The 16,740-nt window shown below is 39.3% G+C and overlaps 1 protein-coding gene across 2 annotated transcripts in view; it reads left to right on the forward strand.

Annotated features, from left to right (window-relative positions):
* UFL1 (UFM1 specific ligase 1) overlaps positions 1-16,740 on the forward strand; it is a 311,744-nt gene that overhangs the window by 275,353 nt on the left and 19,651 nt on the right. For both annotated transcript variants that reach the window (XM_075862180.1, XM_075862181.1), the window contains 7 exons: positions 3,426-3,556; positions 5,664-5,722; positions 8,335-8,481; positions 10,087-10,262; positions 10,956-11,135; positions 13,395-13,512; positions 15,384-15,506. In XM_075862180.1, coding sequence (XP_075718295.1) covers positions 3,426-3,556; positions 5,664-5,722; positions 8,335-8,481; positions 10,087-10,262; positions 10,956-11,135; positions 13,395-13,512; positions 15,384-15,506 — 934 coding nt within the window. The remainder of the gene's footprint in view (positions 1-3,425; positions 3,557-5,663; positions 5,723-8,334; positions 8,482-10,086; positions 10,263-10,955; positions 11,136-13,394; positions 13,513-15,383; positions 15,507-16,740) is intronic.

Genomic DNA, 16,740 nt, shown 5'->3' on the forward strand with positions numbered 1-16,740 from the left:
TGCCACTGAATGGCATATCTAGGGAAAAATATAAATTTTTAATTTGCACCATCCGCAGCGCATTCATTTATGGAAAAGACCTGTGGGGTGAAAATGCTCACTACACCCCTTAATAAATGCCTTGAGGGGTGCAGTTCCATAATGGGGTCACTTATCAGGGGTTTCTTTTTATTATTTCACATCTGAGCCTCTGCAGTTGTGAACCAATACTTTGTAAATCGCCAAATTAGGCCTCCACTCCGCATGGTACTCTTCACTTCTGAGCCCTGTCATATGTCCAGACAAAAGATTAGGGCCACATGTAGGGTGTTTCTAAAACCGGGAAACACCGCATAATAATTAGAGAGCTGTCTTGTTATGGTGGCACAAGCCGGGCACCACATATTGGCATATCTATGGAAAAAAATCCCATTTTCACTCTGCAACATTGAGCGCACACTAATTTCTACAAAACACCTGCAGGGTTAAAATGCTTACTACACCCCTTGGTAAATGCATTGAGGGGTGTAGTTTACAAAATGGGGTCACTTCTGGGGGGTTTCCACTGTTTTGGGCCCACAGGTGCCCAGAAACCAATCCAGCAACATCTGCACTCCAAATGGCGGTCCTTCCCTTCTGAGCCCTGCCGTTTGCCCAAACAGCAGTTTATGACCACATATGGGGTATTGCCGTACTCGGGAGAAATAGCTTTACAAATGTTGGGTTCTTTTTTTCCTTTATTTGTTGAGAAAATGAAAAAATTTGCGCTAAAGCTACGTCTTATTGAAGAAAAAGGACTGTTTTTATTTTCACTGCCTAATTCTAATAAATTCTATGAAACATCTGTGGGGTCAAAATGCTCACTACACCCCTAGATGCATTCTTCAAGAGGTGTAGTTTCCTAAATGGAGTCCCTTTTTGGGCGTTTTCATTGTTTTGTCCCCTCAGGGGCTTTGCAAATGTGACCTGGCCTCCGCAAATCATTCCTGCTAAATGTGATCTCAAAAAGTCAAATAGTGCTCTTTCCCTTCTAAGCCCTGCCGTGTGTCCAAACAGCCGTTTATTACCACATGTGGGGTATTGTTTTACTCGGGAGAAATTGCTTTACAAATTTTGTGGTGCTTTTTCTCCTTTAGTCCTTCTGGAAATGAGAAAAAATTAGCTAAACCTACATTTTCTTTGAAAAAATGTAGATTATTATTTTCAGGGCCTACTTCCAATAATTTCTGCAAAAAAACTGTGGTGTCAAATCGCTCACTATACCCCTAGATAATTTCCTCAATGGGTGTTGTTTCCAAAATGGGGTCACTTGTGGGGGGTTTCCACTGTTTTGTCCCCTCAGGGGCTTTGTAAATGTAACATGGCCTCCGCAAACCATTCCTGCTAAATTTGAGTTCCAAAAGCCAAATGGCGCTCTTTCCCTTCTCAGCCTCGCCGTGTGTCCAAACAGCCGTTTATTACCACATGTGGGGTACTGTTTTACTCGGGAGAAATTTCTTTACAAATTTTATGGTGATTTTTCTCCTTTAGTCCTTGTGGAAATGAAAAAAAATTAGCTAAACCTACATTTTATTTGAAAAAATGTAGATTTTCATTTTCACAGCCTACTTGCAAAAATTTCTGCAAAAAACCTGTGGGGTCAAAATGCTCACTATACCCCTAGATAATTTCCTCAAGGGGTATAGTTTCCAAAATGGGGTCACTTGTTTGGGGTTTTCACTGTTTTGTCCCCTCAGGGGCTTTGTAAATGTGACATGGCCTCCGCAAACCATTCCTGCTAAATGTGAACTCCAAAAGCCAAATGGCGCTCTTTCCCTTCTCAGCCACGCCGTGTCTCCAAACAACCGTTTATTACCACATGTGAGGTATTGTTTTACTCGGGAGAAATTGCTTTACAAATTTTGCGGTGCTTTTTCTCCTTTAGTCCTTGTGGAAATGAGAAAAAAAATCGCTAAACCTACATTTTCTTTGAAGAAATGTTGATTTTAATTTTCACGGCCTACTTCCAATAATTTCTGTAAAAAACCTGTGCGGTGAAAATGCTCACTACACCCCTAGATAATTTCCTTGAGGTGTCTAGTTTCCCAGATGGGGTCACTTTTGGGGGATTTTGACTGTTTTGGCACCGCAAGAGCCCTTCAAACCTGACATGGTGCCTAAAATATATTCTAACAAAAATAAGGCCCCAAAATCCACTAGGTGCTCCTTTGCTTCTGAGGCCGGTGTTTCAGTCCAGTAGCACGCTACGGCCACATGTGGGATATTTCCTAAAACTGCAAAAACTGGGCAACAAATATTGAGTTGCATTTCTCTGGTAAAACCTTCTGTGTTATAAAAAAAATTGTATTAAAAATGTATTTCTGCAGAAAAATATGAAATTTGTAAATTTCACCTCTACTTTGCTTTAATTCCTGTGAAATGTTTAAAGGGTTAAGACATTTTCTAAATGCTGTTTTGAATACTTTGAGGGGTGAAGTTTTTAAAATGGGGTGACTTTTTTGGGGTTTCTAATATATAAGGCCCTCAAAACCACTTCACAACTGAACTGGCCCCTGTAAAAATAGCCTTTTGAAATTTTCTTGAAAATGTGAGAAATTGCTGCTAAAGTTCTAAGCCTTGTGAGGTCATAGAAAAATAAAAGGATGTTCAAAAAACGATGCCAATCTAAAGTAGACATATGGGGGATGTTAATTAGCAACAATTTTGTGTATTATAACTGCCTGTCTTACAAGCAGATACATTTAAATTGAGAAAAATGCTAATTTTTGCAATTTTTCGCTAAATTTTGGTGTTTTTCACAATTAAATACTGAACATATCGAGCAAATTTTGCCAGTAACATAAAGTCCAATGTGTCACGAGAAAACAATCTCAGAATCGCTTGGATAGGTGAAAGCATTCCGGAGTTATTACCACATAAAGTGACACATGTCAGATTTGAAAAATGAGGCTCTGTCAGGAAGGTCAAAAGTGGCTAAAGAGGGAAGGGGTTAAACTCTTCATTATTGTCAATTTTTTGCAAGTTTATTGTAAATAATCAGTTTTATACATCTGCCTTATACCTTTCCTGCACCACAAATTAATCTATAAATGTAATATAACAAGACTGGGACAATTAGATATCATTAGTTCATATGGTTTTCAGGGGTTGTTCCCTTGAACAAAAATATCCCTGGTTGCAGTGGGACTGTAGTGGATGCGAATCATTTATTTCCTCCACTATGGATATTACGTATGACAAGGTACCCTTTGAAATCCATATTAAGCAGAGATATTCTTGGTCCCCCAGCGCTCTAGATAGAGGGGGGGGGGGGGATTGTGTTTTGTTTTTATTTCGGAGGTAATGGAATCTGCTAAGTCAACAATAGTGAGTCCAATAACTGGTAAGGTGAGTAGCCAGTCACTTTTGCTTATTGAAGGTTTTTCTTAAACCCTCTTTACCTGCAGTCATTGGCACTAAGACTTGGAAGTGTTATTCAAGGGAAAATTGATCAGAACAACACGGGTGTAATTTATACGGAGTCATTTGTTGCCCGCCATAGGGCACGCATCCGAGGACTTTTCACTGCAATTACGAGGTAAGTGTTTTTATGCACCTACTGTTCATGCCACATGATCCTATGACCGAAAGACTGCATTTAAGACCGCCACAATTTTTTCCCCTGTGTAATGAACATAGTAGTTTGTTTAGGACCCTAGGGGCAATAATTTTATTAATTGCTATATAGGTGAGATCTGATTCTCCAAATCTTTTTCTTCTGCCTACACCCAGATCCTTCTCAAAAAGTGACTCTCCCCGTATAGATACCCCTAGGACATATGATGCCTGCAGGTTGTTGGTACCCAGATGTATAACTGTACATTTATCTACATTAAACTTCATCTGCCAACTGGATGCCCAAACACTTAGTTTGTTTAAATCTGCCTGCAATTCACGAACATCTTCCATAGTCTGAACTATATTACATAGCTTGGTGTCATCTGCAAAAATAGAAATAGTGCTATTAATCCCATCCTCTATATCATTAATAAATAAGTTGAATAATAGTGGTCCCAGCACTGAACCCTGGGGTACACCACTTATAACCGGGGACCATTCAGAGTAGGAGTCATTGACCACAACTCTCTGGATACGGTCCTTGAGCCAATTCTCAATCCAATTACAAACTATATTTTCTAAACCTATAGTCCTTAATTTACCCATTAGATGTCTATGAGGGACAGTGTCAAATGCCTTTGCAAAGTCCAAAAACACTAAATCCACAGCGGCCCCTCTGTCTAGACTTCTGCTCACCTCTTCATAAAAACAAATCCGGTTGGTTTGACAACTTCTGTCCTTGGTAAAACCGTGCTGGCTGTCATGGATGTTAAGTTTACTGGTCTACAATTACCCGGGGAAGACCTAGAGTTCTTATTTAAATTTATTTATAAAAAAAAAAATAAGCACCACATTTGCCCTGTGCCAGTCCCTTGGCACTATACCAGTCACCAGAGAAATTCTGTTTGTTTCTATCCCCCTCTTCATAATATTCAAAGTGAATACCAAATGCACAAAGTACCATATTTTTCGGACCATAAGAGGCACTCAGGTTTTAAACAGAAAATAGGAAAAAAAATACATATTTGACTACTTCTACAAGGAAAAAACCATTGGTTAAAAAAAAATTGTTTGGTTTCACCATATTCTCAGAGCCATAACGTTTATATTTTTTAATTGCTGAGCGGTGTGAGGGCTTATTTTTTGCGGGACAAGCTGTACTTTTTTTATTAGAACCATTTTTTAAGATTTTTTGTTTAATCACTTTTTATTTCATTCTTTTTAGAGCTGTGGTGACAAAAAAAAAAACTGATTCTGGGGTTTTAAAATGATTTTTTTTTTTACACCGTTCGCTGTGCGAGTCAAAACGCTATATTGTAATAGTTTCGGACTTCTACGGATACAATATTTTTTATTTTTACGTCTTGCTTGGGGAAAATAACGGGGATTTTTTTTTTTTTTTTGTTACACGTTATTAGTTCCCCTAGGGGACTTGAACTAATGATCATTAGATCTCTGGTACAATACACTGCACAGAAACAACGTAACTACTATTCAGTTCTATGGGAGTTACGGAAACAGCGTAGCTTAGCGAAGACTCGGCTGTTTCCGTAACTTCCGACCACCTAACCAGGAAGTGGCCGGGACACAGCGGAGCCTGGTAAGATAGAACGGGGTCTAGGGGGCCCCGTTCTAGAGAGAGGTGCGGGCCTCACAGGTGAGGCCCGTACCTATCTGACATTTATGACATCCTGTGGATATCTCATGAAGGACATTTATGACAAAACCCCTATAAATGCTGCGGTCGCTATTGACCGCGGTATTTAACTAGTTACAACACAGCTGACACCTGCAGCGTATGGAGCGGGCTCCGCTCCAAACATCATCCCCCTCCCCTCTCAACGATGTGCCGGCGCGTCATGGGTCGGGAAGGTGTTAAGTAAGAAGCGGTCAGGAGTCCGAAAAATATGGTCTATTGTGTAGTTTCTCAGTTTACATAACCTCAAATTACTCTTATTCTGGTTTTATCAATACAAAGTAGTGGAGAAGAAAAAAACGCAGAAAAAGTTAATAATTGGTTTTACATTAATTAAAAATAAAAACAAACAAACTGAAATAGTGACCAGTGATCTTGTGTTCTGTTTTAGGCCCACACCAGTAATCAGTTTGATTTCTCAATATGGTTTTCCCGAGCATCTCCTGTACTGTAAGTATTTCAGCATCTTTCATGCATTGATTTAAATAAATATAATACTAAATGGTATCTGCTAAACTACTCTTGTTTGTTCTCACTTTATCATCTGTATGAAGCTGTAAACGCTTTAGATAGATAGATAGATAGATAGAGATATATATATATATATATATATATATATATATATATATATATATGCCAACAAAACATTTAATATAATAGTTAAAATAAGACAACTACTGATCGAAAGTAGCAGGAGCCAGAATAAAAGTAGTCGTGACCTTACCATCACAGATAACTCCAGCCTGGCCTAATGGTTCCACACATTATAACTTGTAAGGACAGCCGTTACCTTTCAGCAGAAAATGCCATATACTAGCATAAATATTCAGTCAGAGGAAGAGGCAGATGAATAATTCAAATAGCGATCTCCCGTCTTGCAGACTTTCAGTAATAAACAGACCAGTCCAGGCTGCTCAAAGATGTACGCAGTCAGGCCAGTAAGTTTCACTATTCTGTGAAAACGCATCTATGGGAAATCCATACGCCTGGCTGATATTCATTCAGGTCCAATGTTTGAATATGCTCTGAGTTTTCTATGGTGTTTAGGTCTTGACTATTTAAAAACTGCTGCTATGTACACTTTGTTCTTGTTTTTTAACTGGTTCCCGACCACTGGCTGTGTTTTTACGGCCAGCGGTCAGGGTCCTTAAAACCCGAGCCATAGACTTTTTATGGCTCGGGTTTTAGCTTGCTCACTGAGCGATCGGGCAGCTGAATGTCGGGTCTCCGGCTGTCAGTGACTGCCGGGGATCCTGAGGAGAGGATAGAAGCAGCTTTTGCTGCTTCTGTCTTCTCTGATCTCTTGTACTCAATGAACGCTGTGTATAGGAATAGAGGCAGCGGCGCTGTCTCTATTCCTCCCGGTGATCATGTGACTGGTCACATGATCGCCGGGTGCTGTTAGTGACAGACTGCTGCTGGGTCTTACAAGACCCAGCACAGCCCTATTAGTGACAATCGTCACTATATGACGGCTGATTTCCCCTGTAACCGGGGTTGCTGTGCAGCTCCAGTTACAGTGGAAAAGATGGTGTAAAAGAAAGGAAAAAAAAAATATATTAAGATCCCCAAAGGTCTTTTTTGACCTTTGAGGGACAGACCATAGTAAAAAAATAAAAGTAAGGTAAAGTGCAAAAAAAAATAAATTATAAATACACAAAATACCCACCCCCAAAAAAAACGTTTTCAAACTTCAAGAATAAAAATTCTAAAATAGCAGAAAGGATGTGTATAAAAAAGAAACCTGCATTGTCTATGGAAAAAACATCGCAAAACGCCGTTAGCGCAACAAATAAGTTATAGCCATTTAACTAACACGTGCTAAAAAGGGCTAAACGGTGTCTGGTCCTGAAGGCGCAAAATAGCCCGGGCCTGAACTGGTTAAACTAAAAATGTTTATCAGAGTGATTGGTGCAACTTTCAAAATACTTTTTTAAAGAAATCATTTTTACTTTTTGAGATACAGCAGCTTTGTGTCCTGTATACAGAGCAGCTGTATCATACGGAAGGCCTGGATCCATCAAATCCGCAGCACTGACGGATTCAGTGACAGCGGATCCTGCATGTCTTGGACACTGGGGATCCAACTCTAATCTATCACATCTAAGTTGTGAACTTAGATGTGATCGATAACCGCTCAATTCTGCGTATCTGAGATAAGCAGGACCCGCTGACACGGAACACGTCAATCCCGCTAACCTGACTGATACAGATTTCTGTGCTACATACAACCTCTCCGTATACAGGATCCAAAGCAGCTGTATCTAAAAAAAGTACAAATATTTTTTAATAGTATTTAGATAGTATTTAAAAAAAAAAAGTCAAAGGTGTACATAGTCATTAAATTGAATTTATAGTATTGTAATAAATATTTGGTCTTATTTTGAGTGCTGTAATTTCCCCATTTTCTTATCCTTATCAATATGCTAATTAAGATACCTATTTCTCACATATTTCAGTTGAAAAGTAGTTGGATTAAATTGAGGTAACTGTATAATTCTCGGTTTACCATAACTGTGTAGTATTCCTAAAGACTGTTCTTCTTAATTGTAGCTTTGGGCTCTTATTAGTCACTACCATCATAGCTCCCGTTCTTTAAAGATGATAGGTATGATGGATCTGTTTTCAAACCGATGGCTTGGCTATTGTTTTGGTATACTGACCACCCAGCATATGTCTGTGTCCATCTACCATCTTCTTTCTTGAGATGGCACCAAGCCCTGTCCTGATTGCCAGGCTTCTTGTCTGTTGCTAGGGAAATCTAGTATTCTACGGACACCACAGGAGTCAATGGGTGACTGTACTACATTAGTGTGCCTCCAAAGCAAAAGCCACTTGGTATAATAAAGGTGTGAGGAGGACATGTAATAATGGACAGGGGTTGCCCTGAGTGCAAGATCTGCTTTTGCCTTGTAATGTATACAACGGTCTTGTGATTTAATGCACTATAGGATACCTGTCCAGTACATTTTACATTGTACGCAGTGTTTTCCAGGCTGCTCTGACAATTAAGAGGTGATCTTTAGACGTTCCTTAAATGCTTTGTTAATCCTTTTTTGCAGCACTGTTGGAGGAACTTGTTAACTGTGGACGTTTAAAGGGCACAGTGGTCGGTGGAAGACAGGACAAGGCAGTGTTTATTCCCGACATCTATGCCAGAACACAGAGCAATTGGATAGACGCCTTTTTCAAGCAAAACGGTTACCTAGGTAACACACTACTTTTCTCTGTTAAAGAAACAAGGAGGTCTTTGTGAATCTTGTTTTCCGCTGCATGAAGGTGATTCAGAGAATGCACGTCCTGGCATGAAATAGCTGGCTTTTCACTTTCTGCCTCTAGACCTGCGAGCTGAGCTCTTTTATTTTCTTTAAAATACAACATTCCGTACTATGGCTTGTTTGTTTTAATGAAAATAGAAATAGGACATTGTCAAACTGCAAGGCCTACTATGCTGTTCAAGAGGCAATTCCACAAACTTTACACCCCTTCTCAACAATCTTTCTTAAAACCTAACTGCTCAAAACGTGAAAATTCATGAGTTGGTAGATTTTGTGTACAACGTAAAGTAAATTTCCACCCTTGAACACTATTAAAAAAAAAAATTAATCTGTGCTGATTTTTTAAATAGATCTTTATAAATTCTAATCAAATGCGTAAGTGTGAACGAGGCCAAAGAAATGCAATGTATTTACAGAATGACTACATTTTTATGTAGTTTCGTTCTATAAATTAACTGTAAATTGGTGTTCAAATGTGAATGCGCTTTTAAGATTCTCCTTCATCCCAAATGATGTTATGACATTCCACCTGCATTTTAGTGCTTTCAGAATCTCCTCCTATTCCCTCTGTTTCAGCTGTCCTGTTATTTCCTGCTCTCTCCATCACTGATATGTAAATCTGACACTACAATGTGGATTTTCGTGAGATCATTGTAAAATGGTGCGGTTTTGCCGCAATTCGTGGGAAAAAAACTAATTTTAGATTTACATGAGTACTGCATTAGCCCTTACATGCAGCTGTTTAGTTCTTATTGAGAGATACGTGCGGCAAACATTAGATCGCAAAGGGACAAGTGCACATGAAGTCACCTCCTACAGTCCATCTTTTCTGCAACTATAGATGGCATTTTCATGACAGCACGGGGTGGACAGCAGATTGCAGGAAGGGAGACACCTAGTGGCAGTTTCATACAGACTTTGCAAGAATAAGACCGAAAACTTTTTGAAGAAAGTAAATTGCAAAGGTCTTAGATATCAGGTATACTATTAGATTAGCACAAGTTGTATGAAGATTTAGTGTCCATTTACGTCTAGCGTATTCTGTAAGGCTGTGTTCCAGTCCAAAGTACCGGAAAAAATAGCGTGGCATGCTGCATTATTTTTCACGGTGAAATTATGGAAATCCGATGGAACCTATTAGCGAAATGTCAGTGCTCTGACTCCCACCGATCAAAACTTCTGAGACACCACCAATCACTAAAACGAAGTGGCAGAAGCGCTCATGTGATCGCTGAGCAGCTTAGTTTCTGTTTTGGCTTTTCTCGGAAAGCCGATGTAGCGGTGTACGGACTCAATAGAAAGTCTATGGGCTCGTACACCGCTACATCGGCTTTCCACGAAAAGCCGAACAGAAACAAAGTGGCTTAGCGCTCGGACGAGCTCTTTTGCTGCTTCATTTTAGCGATTGGTGGGGGTTCTCAGTGCTCGGACCCCCACCGATCAAAACTTCTGACATGTCACTATGACATGTCAGAAGTTTGCTGAACGTTTAGTTACCCTTTAATCCATATATATTTTTCTTCTATTTTTTTTCAGAGTATGATTCCTTATCTAGACTTGGGATCCCAGACCCGATCGGATATATAAGAAAGAGATACAAGTCTGCCTCTTTAATTTATTTAAAGTCTGTATGTGTTGGTCAAAGTATAGTGGACCAGGTGGAAGCTTCAGCTGAAGAAGCTATAAGCTCAGGATCATGGCTGGATATTGAGGTACTGTATCTGTGTAAGTCACTGTCTCTTGAGTCGTTGTGGCCCTGACTGGCAAGATATAGTATATTCCAGAATAAAAATGTTCCAAGTATTTAATGTGTCCTTTATATGTGGGGGGTGTTGTCTACCAGAGCATACAATCGCATAAGAATCCTCATCCTCTTTTAGCTATCCTATTGCACTGACTTTGATATATGAAAATGGCAACTGCTTATGTAACTAATACATTTTTAGGGAACTCTACATTAATACAGGGGGTTCCCCTGATCCTCATCTCTTGGTCAGCGGGGATAGTGGTTGCAAAGAGTGGCTCTGGCTCTGGCGGACCTGTCTTTTCATGAATTACACAGTACACATTGGTTTGAACGGGTACGGTGTAATGCTCAATTTGTGGCAGCGCTGCAGGGATATTGAACACTCCTGCACAAATGACAGATACCCGCTGTGCGTCCCAGCGAAGAGACTCTGTGATCAGCATATGGTCAAACAACTTCTCTAACAAGTGGGGTTTGTCCAAAGCGGAGAACCTGTTTAAAATGTTGTACTTTTTTAATAGTCACAGAAAGCAAATACATTTCAGTTTATACAGCTTTGCTGGGGCTTGGCAACTTAGAAAATGTATTTATTACTTGTATTTCTAAAATAGCGGGCTCATATGGATAATTGTCTTATTCTTGATTTGTTCAATTCTAGCCTTTGATACCAAGCTGTTTTTCTGTGGAAGACGCCTCAATCTTACTCCAGCAAGTGATGATAACATTAAATAAAAAATCTTCTGCTCGAATCTTTGGAGATAACATTGTCGTCAGTGAAAAGTTTATAAATGAATGCACCGGTATTTTTAATGATCTCATGCAACACAAAGCTGAGAAGGTATGAACACATTTTAGCGGCAAATATGTTTTTTAAATCAATCAACTTTTGACTTAAAGGGGCATTCTGGTTCTATGCATTTTGGGATGAAGTGTTATACAATTTTTTTTATATATATAGTTTGCTTATCAGCTCCTTGTGGTTTTTAAGATCTGTGATCGTATGAGCACGTTTATTGTGCTGCAGATCTGTCCTGGTAAGGTTGTGCTCAAACTGGTGCAGTTTCTTACAAGAGAGGGCTCTGATAACTGTTTAGTTTTTGTACGGAGCCATGCATCGGTGTCATATGACCAGGACATATCTATTAATCCCATAGTGTCTAATTTACTGACTGAAAGCAGAGATATTGAAAACCAGGAATAATTCAGAGTACATTAGAAAATGTCATAACTTTTTATTCAATAAGCTTCATTTTTCTGAAACTGGAAAACCCCTTCAAATGTAAACACACACCTCAAGGAAAACTGCATTGGGTCCAATAACCTGGTTCTCATTCGTTTTCATGTTTTAGCAATGTGCCCATTGAATACCTAGCAAATATTTGCGCTCCCTAGCAGTGCAATAAATATCACTGACAACCAGAGTCAAATATTTGCTGCATGATTTCCGATCATTGATGTTAACTGTCAGTCTATATCTGCTAAAATGACAAGTGGATCTATTCTAGACAAGAATTCACCTTTTTACAATATTGTGCATTGAGCTTCAGGCGCAGTGTAGCCAGATTATCAAGGGACCAAATAACTCTTTAATGCTTTAAAACCAAAGCTTTTTAGCATCTAGTTTTTTTCAGAATAGAGAAACGGGTTGTGTCATTTGTTATGGACCTTAGACATAGGCTGTAAGCATGAAGTGTAATCGAGATCTGATTTTTATATCATTTCATGATCTCTAACATCTAGAAAGGCAGACCACGGCAACATAGAATGGCGGTGGCTCCTTCTGAGGAGTAAGTCTGCAACGTATGTTAAAAGGCTTGTCATTTTCAGGCATATGTAATTAATAAAGGGGTTTCTGATCCCAGAGATTTCCTATGTTTGGAAGCACCTGTATGGAAATATCAGTATCTCGTTTGCAAGCCCCAAGATTGGCGCGTACAATCACTGCACCTACAGTATGCCACTTACGGGTCAGGCATTTTAGAAAAGTGAAGCCACCATGTATAGATTTTTCTTCTATACAGCGCACCAGGTGCTCTAATGTTCTGGTTGCATTGGTTTAAATTTTCCGAAGCTGACTCCTTTCTCTTCTTCGGCTCTGTTCACATCTGCGTCAGGGCTTTCCAGTGTTTTTGCTGTCAGGAGCGGAACAACGATAAACCAGAGTTACCGTCTCCGTCGCTTGGCAAGAAATCAGCGGCACTTGACAGAACACATTGACTTTAATGGATTCTGTTGGATTTCCATCATGGTGTCTGTCGTTTTGCCACATAAAATTGCGCAGCCTCTGATGCTAGGTGTGAACAGAGCCTTATTTCTCTGTATTTATTTGGAACAATTCCCTCTTTAAAGAGGCTCTGTCACCAGATTATAAGTGCCCTATCTCCTACATAATCTGATCGGTGCTGTAATGTAGATAACAGCAGTGGTTTTTATTTGGAAAAACGATAATTTTTGAGCAAGTTATGAGCAATTTTAGATTTATGCTAATTAGTTTCTTAATAGACAACTGGGCGTGTTTTTACTTTTTACCAACTGGGCGTTGTACAGAGGAGTGTATGACGCTGATCAATCAGTGTCCTGCACTTCTCATTGTTCCAGCCCATTGTTGCACTGTGTGTGCAGTGAAAGAAGCTGGGCTGGAACAATGAGAAGTGTGTGACACGGATTGGCCACTGGTCAGCGTCATAAACTCTTCTGTACAACGCCCAGTTGGTCAAAAGTAAAAACACGCCCAGTTGTCTATTTAGAAACTAATTAGCATAAATCTAAAATTGTTCAAAATGATTCTTTTTCAAAATAAAAACCACTGTTATCTACATTACAGCGCCGATCACATTATGTAGGAGATAGGCCACTTATAATCTGGTGACAGAGCCTCTTTAACGCACATATTAACCTGAATATGGTGCTCCTTGTAAGGAGGGATCCACCGCAGTATTGGTGACACAGAGGGGTAGGTTTGGAAACTTTTCAGCCAGGTCAGAGAATCCGGGTTCTGTACAGAAGAGCCCATTACAATTTGGTAACTATGATATGGGGTTTATGAGATTCTGAACATTATTATATCTGTAGTGACACTAATGTGTTATTTTTACAGGAGATGAAGCGCAGCCCTGTGTTTCTGGTAACAGAAGAAGATCTAAAGCAAGCCTCTTTGTTGGAGAATGCTATAGGCAAGAAGGAGAAAAAGGATGAGAGGCGGAAGAAAGCCACAGGTTACTATTTCATTTCTAGAGTGTAAGACTGTTTGCAACCTGGAGTGATAAAACCTTTTATTCAGAGATACTATCAAGTCAACCAAAGGGAGTGTGCCATAACGGCAGTCCAATTGCCTTCTGTGTTTGACTGTAGGATGGTTAGATACTTGTAGTAACGCCTAAAAGTCCATAACAGTGTTCTTTTCTTTTGAAGAGGTGTAAGCAGTGTGTTGACCTGAAATAAATTAGAGGCCAAAAATAAACTAACCAATTTGGATGCAAATGTAAAACTCTTATTATGTAGTCGTGTTGAAATCGGAAAATGTAGCTCCGGGAGGTTCGAATAATTTCAGCTTGAGACTGGTTCAATCAGGACTTTAATTAAAATAAGTGGTTCTGATATGGAATCATTTGCTACTGCCAAGATTTTACTTTTAATGGGTATGCTTAAAATAGGGCATTTCATATATTTCATTGAATTTAAATCTATTCCTAGTTACGATGAAATGGATTATAAAGAATGTTCTCTAAGATTGGGATCTATTTGATAGAAAGTGTCAAAGCGCCACAAAGGTCATGAAATTTATTTTATTTTTGAGCTCCTGTGTATCATAGTCAAAGATGAATGTGATGCAGCTGAAGGAATAATCTATATTTTATTTAGAATCTATAGCTTAGAAGTGTGCAGCAATGAGGTGTCTTCTGAATATGTAATACTGGCACTACGTTGTTCTTTACTTTTGGATTTGTCATGGGTATACCAACCTTCACTGCTTTCTTGCCACATAAATTCAGTGCAAGCAGACCACACCACAGGCTTCATGTACTGTAAGTGGCACGAAGTCGACTGGCACTGAACTGCTATTTGCATTCACACAGTCATCAAGTTAAATAATCAAATTCTCTTTACTACAGCTGCCCCTAGGGGGAGCTCACAGCATGCAGTTTTATACAGCTCCTGATCAGCAAAACAGGAGCTGTATAAATCCCTATATAGTCAGCTCCAACTAGTGGTAACTGCAGGTTAGGATTCTTATATTTAACTCTGAATCGACTCGTCCTGCTTGTGTCTCCAACAGGCAATCCTAAATTTACGCAGGGGAGCTACGTGCTTGGAAAACAGAGCTACGCTTTAATTAAAGTAGTAGCACTGTGAATTTCACTTTATCCATCTTCACTATAGTTCCAATAATCCAGCATCATCCGTATCTTCCAATAATCCAACATCTACTGTATGACATGCCAGATTGTGGGTCCGATTTAAGCGAATGACATAAAGCACCAGAACGTTAGTTTTATAAAGGGGGGAGAATGTTGTGAGGCCCAAAACATGTTTCTGCTTTCGCAATAACGCTCTTTCAAGTCATATGCCGGTATCCATTCCCCACGAGAAGTGTGGCTCTTAGAAAGTAAACGCTCACAAGGTATAATAAAAAAAAGAATTGGGAAGAATGAAGGTAAATCAAGGGGGAGTGGCAAAAGAATAGAGCAAAAAAAGAAGAAAGATGAGAGAAATACCTGCTAAAATTACAACCATTGAATTTCTCTTTTTAGTTTGTTTTTCGGAGAGGCTTTCCTGATCTCACAGCATGAGATCTAATGCCATCCTTCGCTCTAAATATACAGTTTCTGCACAGAGACTAAATACAGCCATGTGAACAGAGCCAAGCTTCCATGTGGCAGAACTCCATGTTACCTGCCATCCCTGTTATCCACCTATGTTTTCATAGTATAGGCCACTGAGTTATTTTACGTAGTATCATATAATAGTATTAAATGATGATAATCGTTAATAATGTTTACCCTAAAATGGTGTGCCATTGTATAATGTGCTCATTACCTACTTAGCTAATTCAAGACTACTTTCTTTTACAATCTTTGTCCTCCAGAGGGCAGTGGAAGCAGCAGAGGTGGTGGTGGATTCAATGCCAGAGAGATCAAGATAAAAAAGACAAAGAAAAAATCAAGAAAGGATGAAGACAGTGATGATGAGACACAAACTGCCCACACAAGTATGTTTCATGTGTATTTGCACTGTATACAACACCAACCGTTGGCCTCAGTCAAAATTCTAACTATCTTTAAATGGGTTGACTGGTTTACAAAATCCATTTTCAAGTCTCCTAAAAAGGGCATTCTGAGTTAAAAGAAAGTAGTCCCTCGTTCGAGTCCTCTATCTATTAGCCAAAATGCAGACCTCCTACAAAGAGTGTCTCTCTGTTTCTGGAGGACTCTGTATAATGCACAGAAATACAGACAGCCCATTGATCTTAATATACACTGTTATGCGTGCTGCATTTATGCAATGCAAAGGGTAAAATCTGTTTCTGCCACTTGTGAACACAGCCTTAGGGTGTCTGAGAGATTCATTGATAAATAATCAAAATGAGAAATACGTTTTCCCCCGTGTTTACCATCAATATGATTACAATAAGGGATACGAGAACACTTTACATCTTAGGCCCCATGCACATAACCAAAGATTTTGTCCGTAATTGCGGTTCGTAATTAAGGAGCCATTCATTTCTATGGCTGACTGATACCTTCCCACAAAAGATAGGACATAGCCTATTTTTTGCTTTTTACTGACCGTGCGCCCATACTATTTTATATTGGCTGTCCGCGGCCGTCATCAGCAGGCCGTGCCCCTAATCACGGACTGTGTTTACAGGCACGTCCTTATGCATGTGGCCCTAAAGAAGACCATAGTATTCTGGAAGACGTACTTCATTACTAGTGTGCATTATATCCTCTACAGTGATGTCTGCTTTGTGTGTTATCTATTTAACTGTATGTATGGTTGTTAGTCCTAATAAATAGTTTTGGCAGGGTGATTTCAGAGTCTCCATACATAGCAAATTATCCTCATTCATCAAAACTGGAATCTAATAGGAAACCTGGTCTTGTTGTCCATAGAAACCAATTGCTAAGAATAATATGAAAAGTTTTATTTAAGCTTTCGTTACAAGGTTTCTTTGGAGTACGCGTTTGCTTTAGGGTATTCTTTAAAGCAAGAATAGCAGGCTGCAGCGCTATTCTTGCGATCAAAAATATAGGAACCCTCAATAGACTTCATTAAAGTCAATGGGATCAGCCAATATCCATTTGGATCCGTTGGAGAACGAATCTGTCACAGCGGTCAAGCCATGATTCTAAGGTAGACAATTTTGATAAATGAAGCCAACTAGTCGCTTAATATGGAGAATGATATCACCCTGTACAATAACAAACATTGCTAGATTTCTT

Source organism: Rhinoderma darwinii, chromosome 4 (assembly GCF_050947455.1).
Source record: "Rhinoderma darwinii isolate aRhiDar2 chromosome 4, aRhiDar2.hap1, whole genome shotgun sequence".
Classification (NCBI taxonomy): Eukaryota; Metazoa; Chordata; class Amphibia; order Anura; family Rhinodermatidae; genus Rhinoderma; species Rhinoderma darwinii.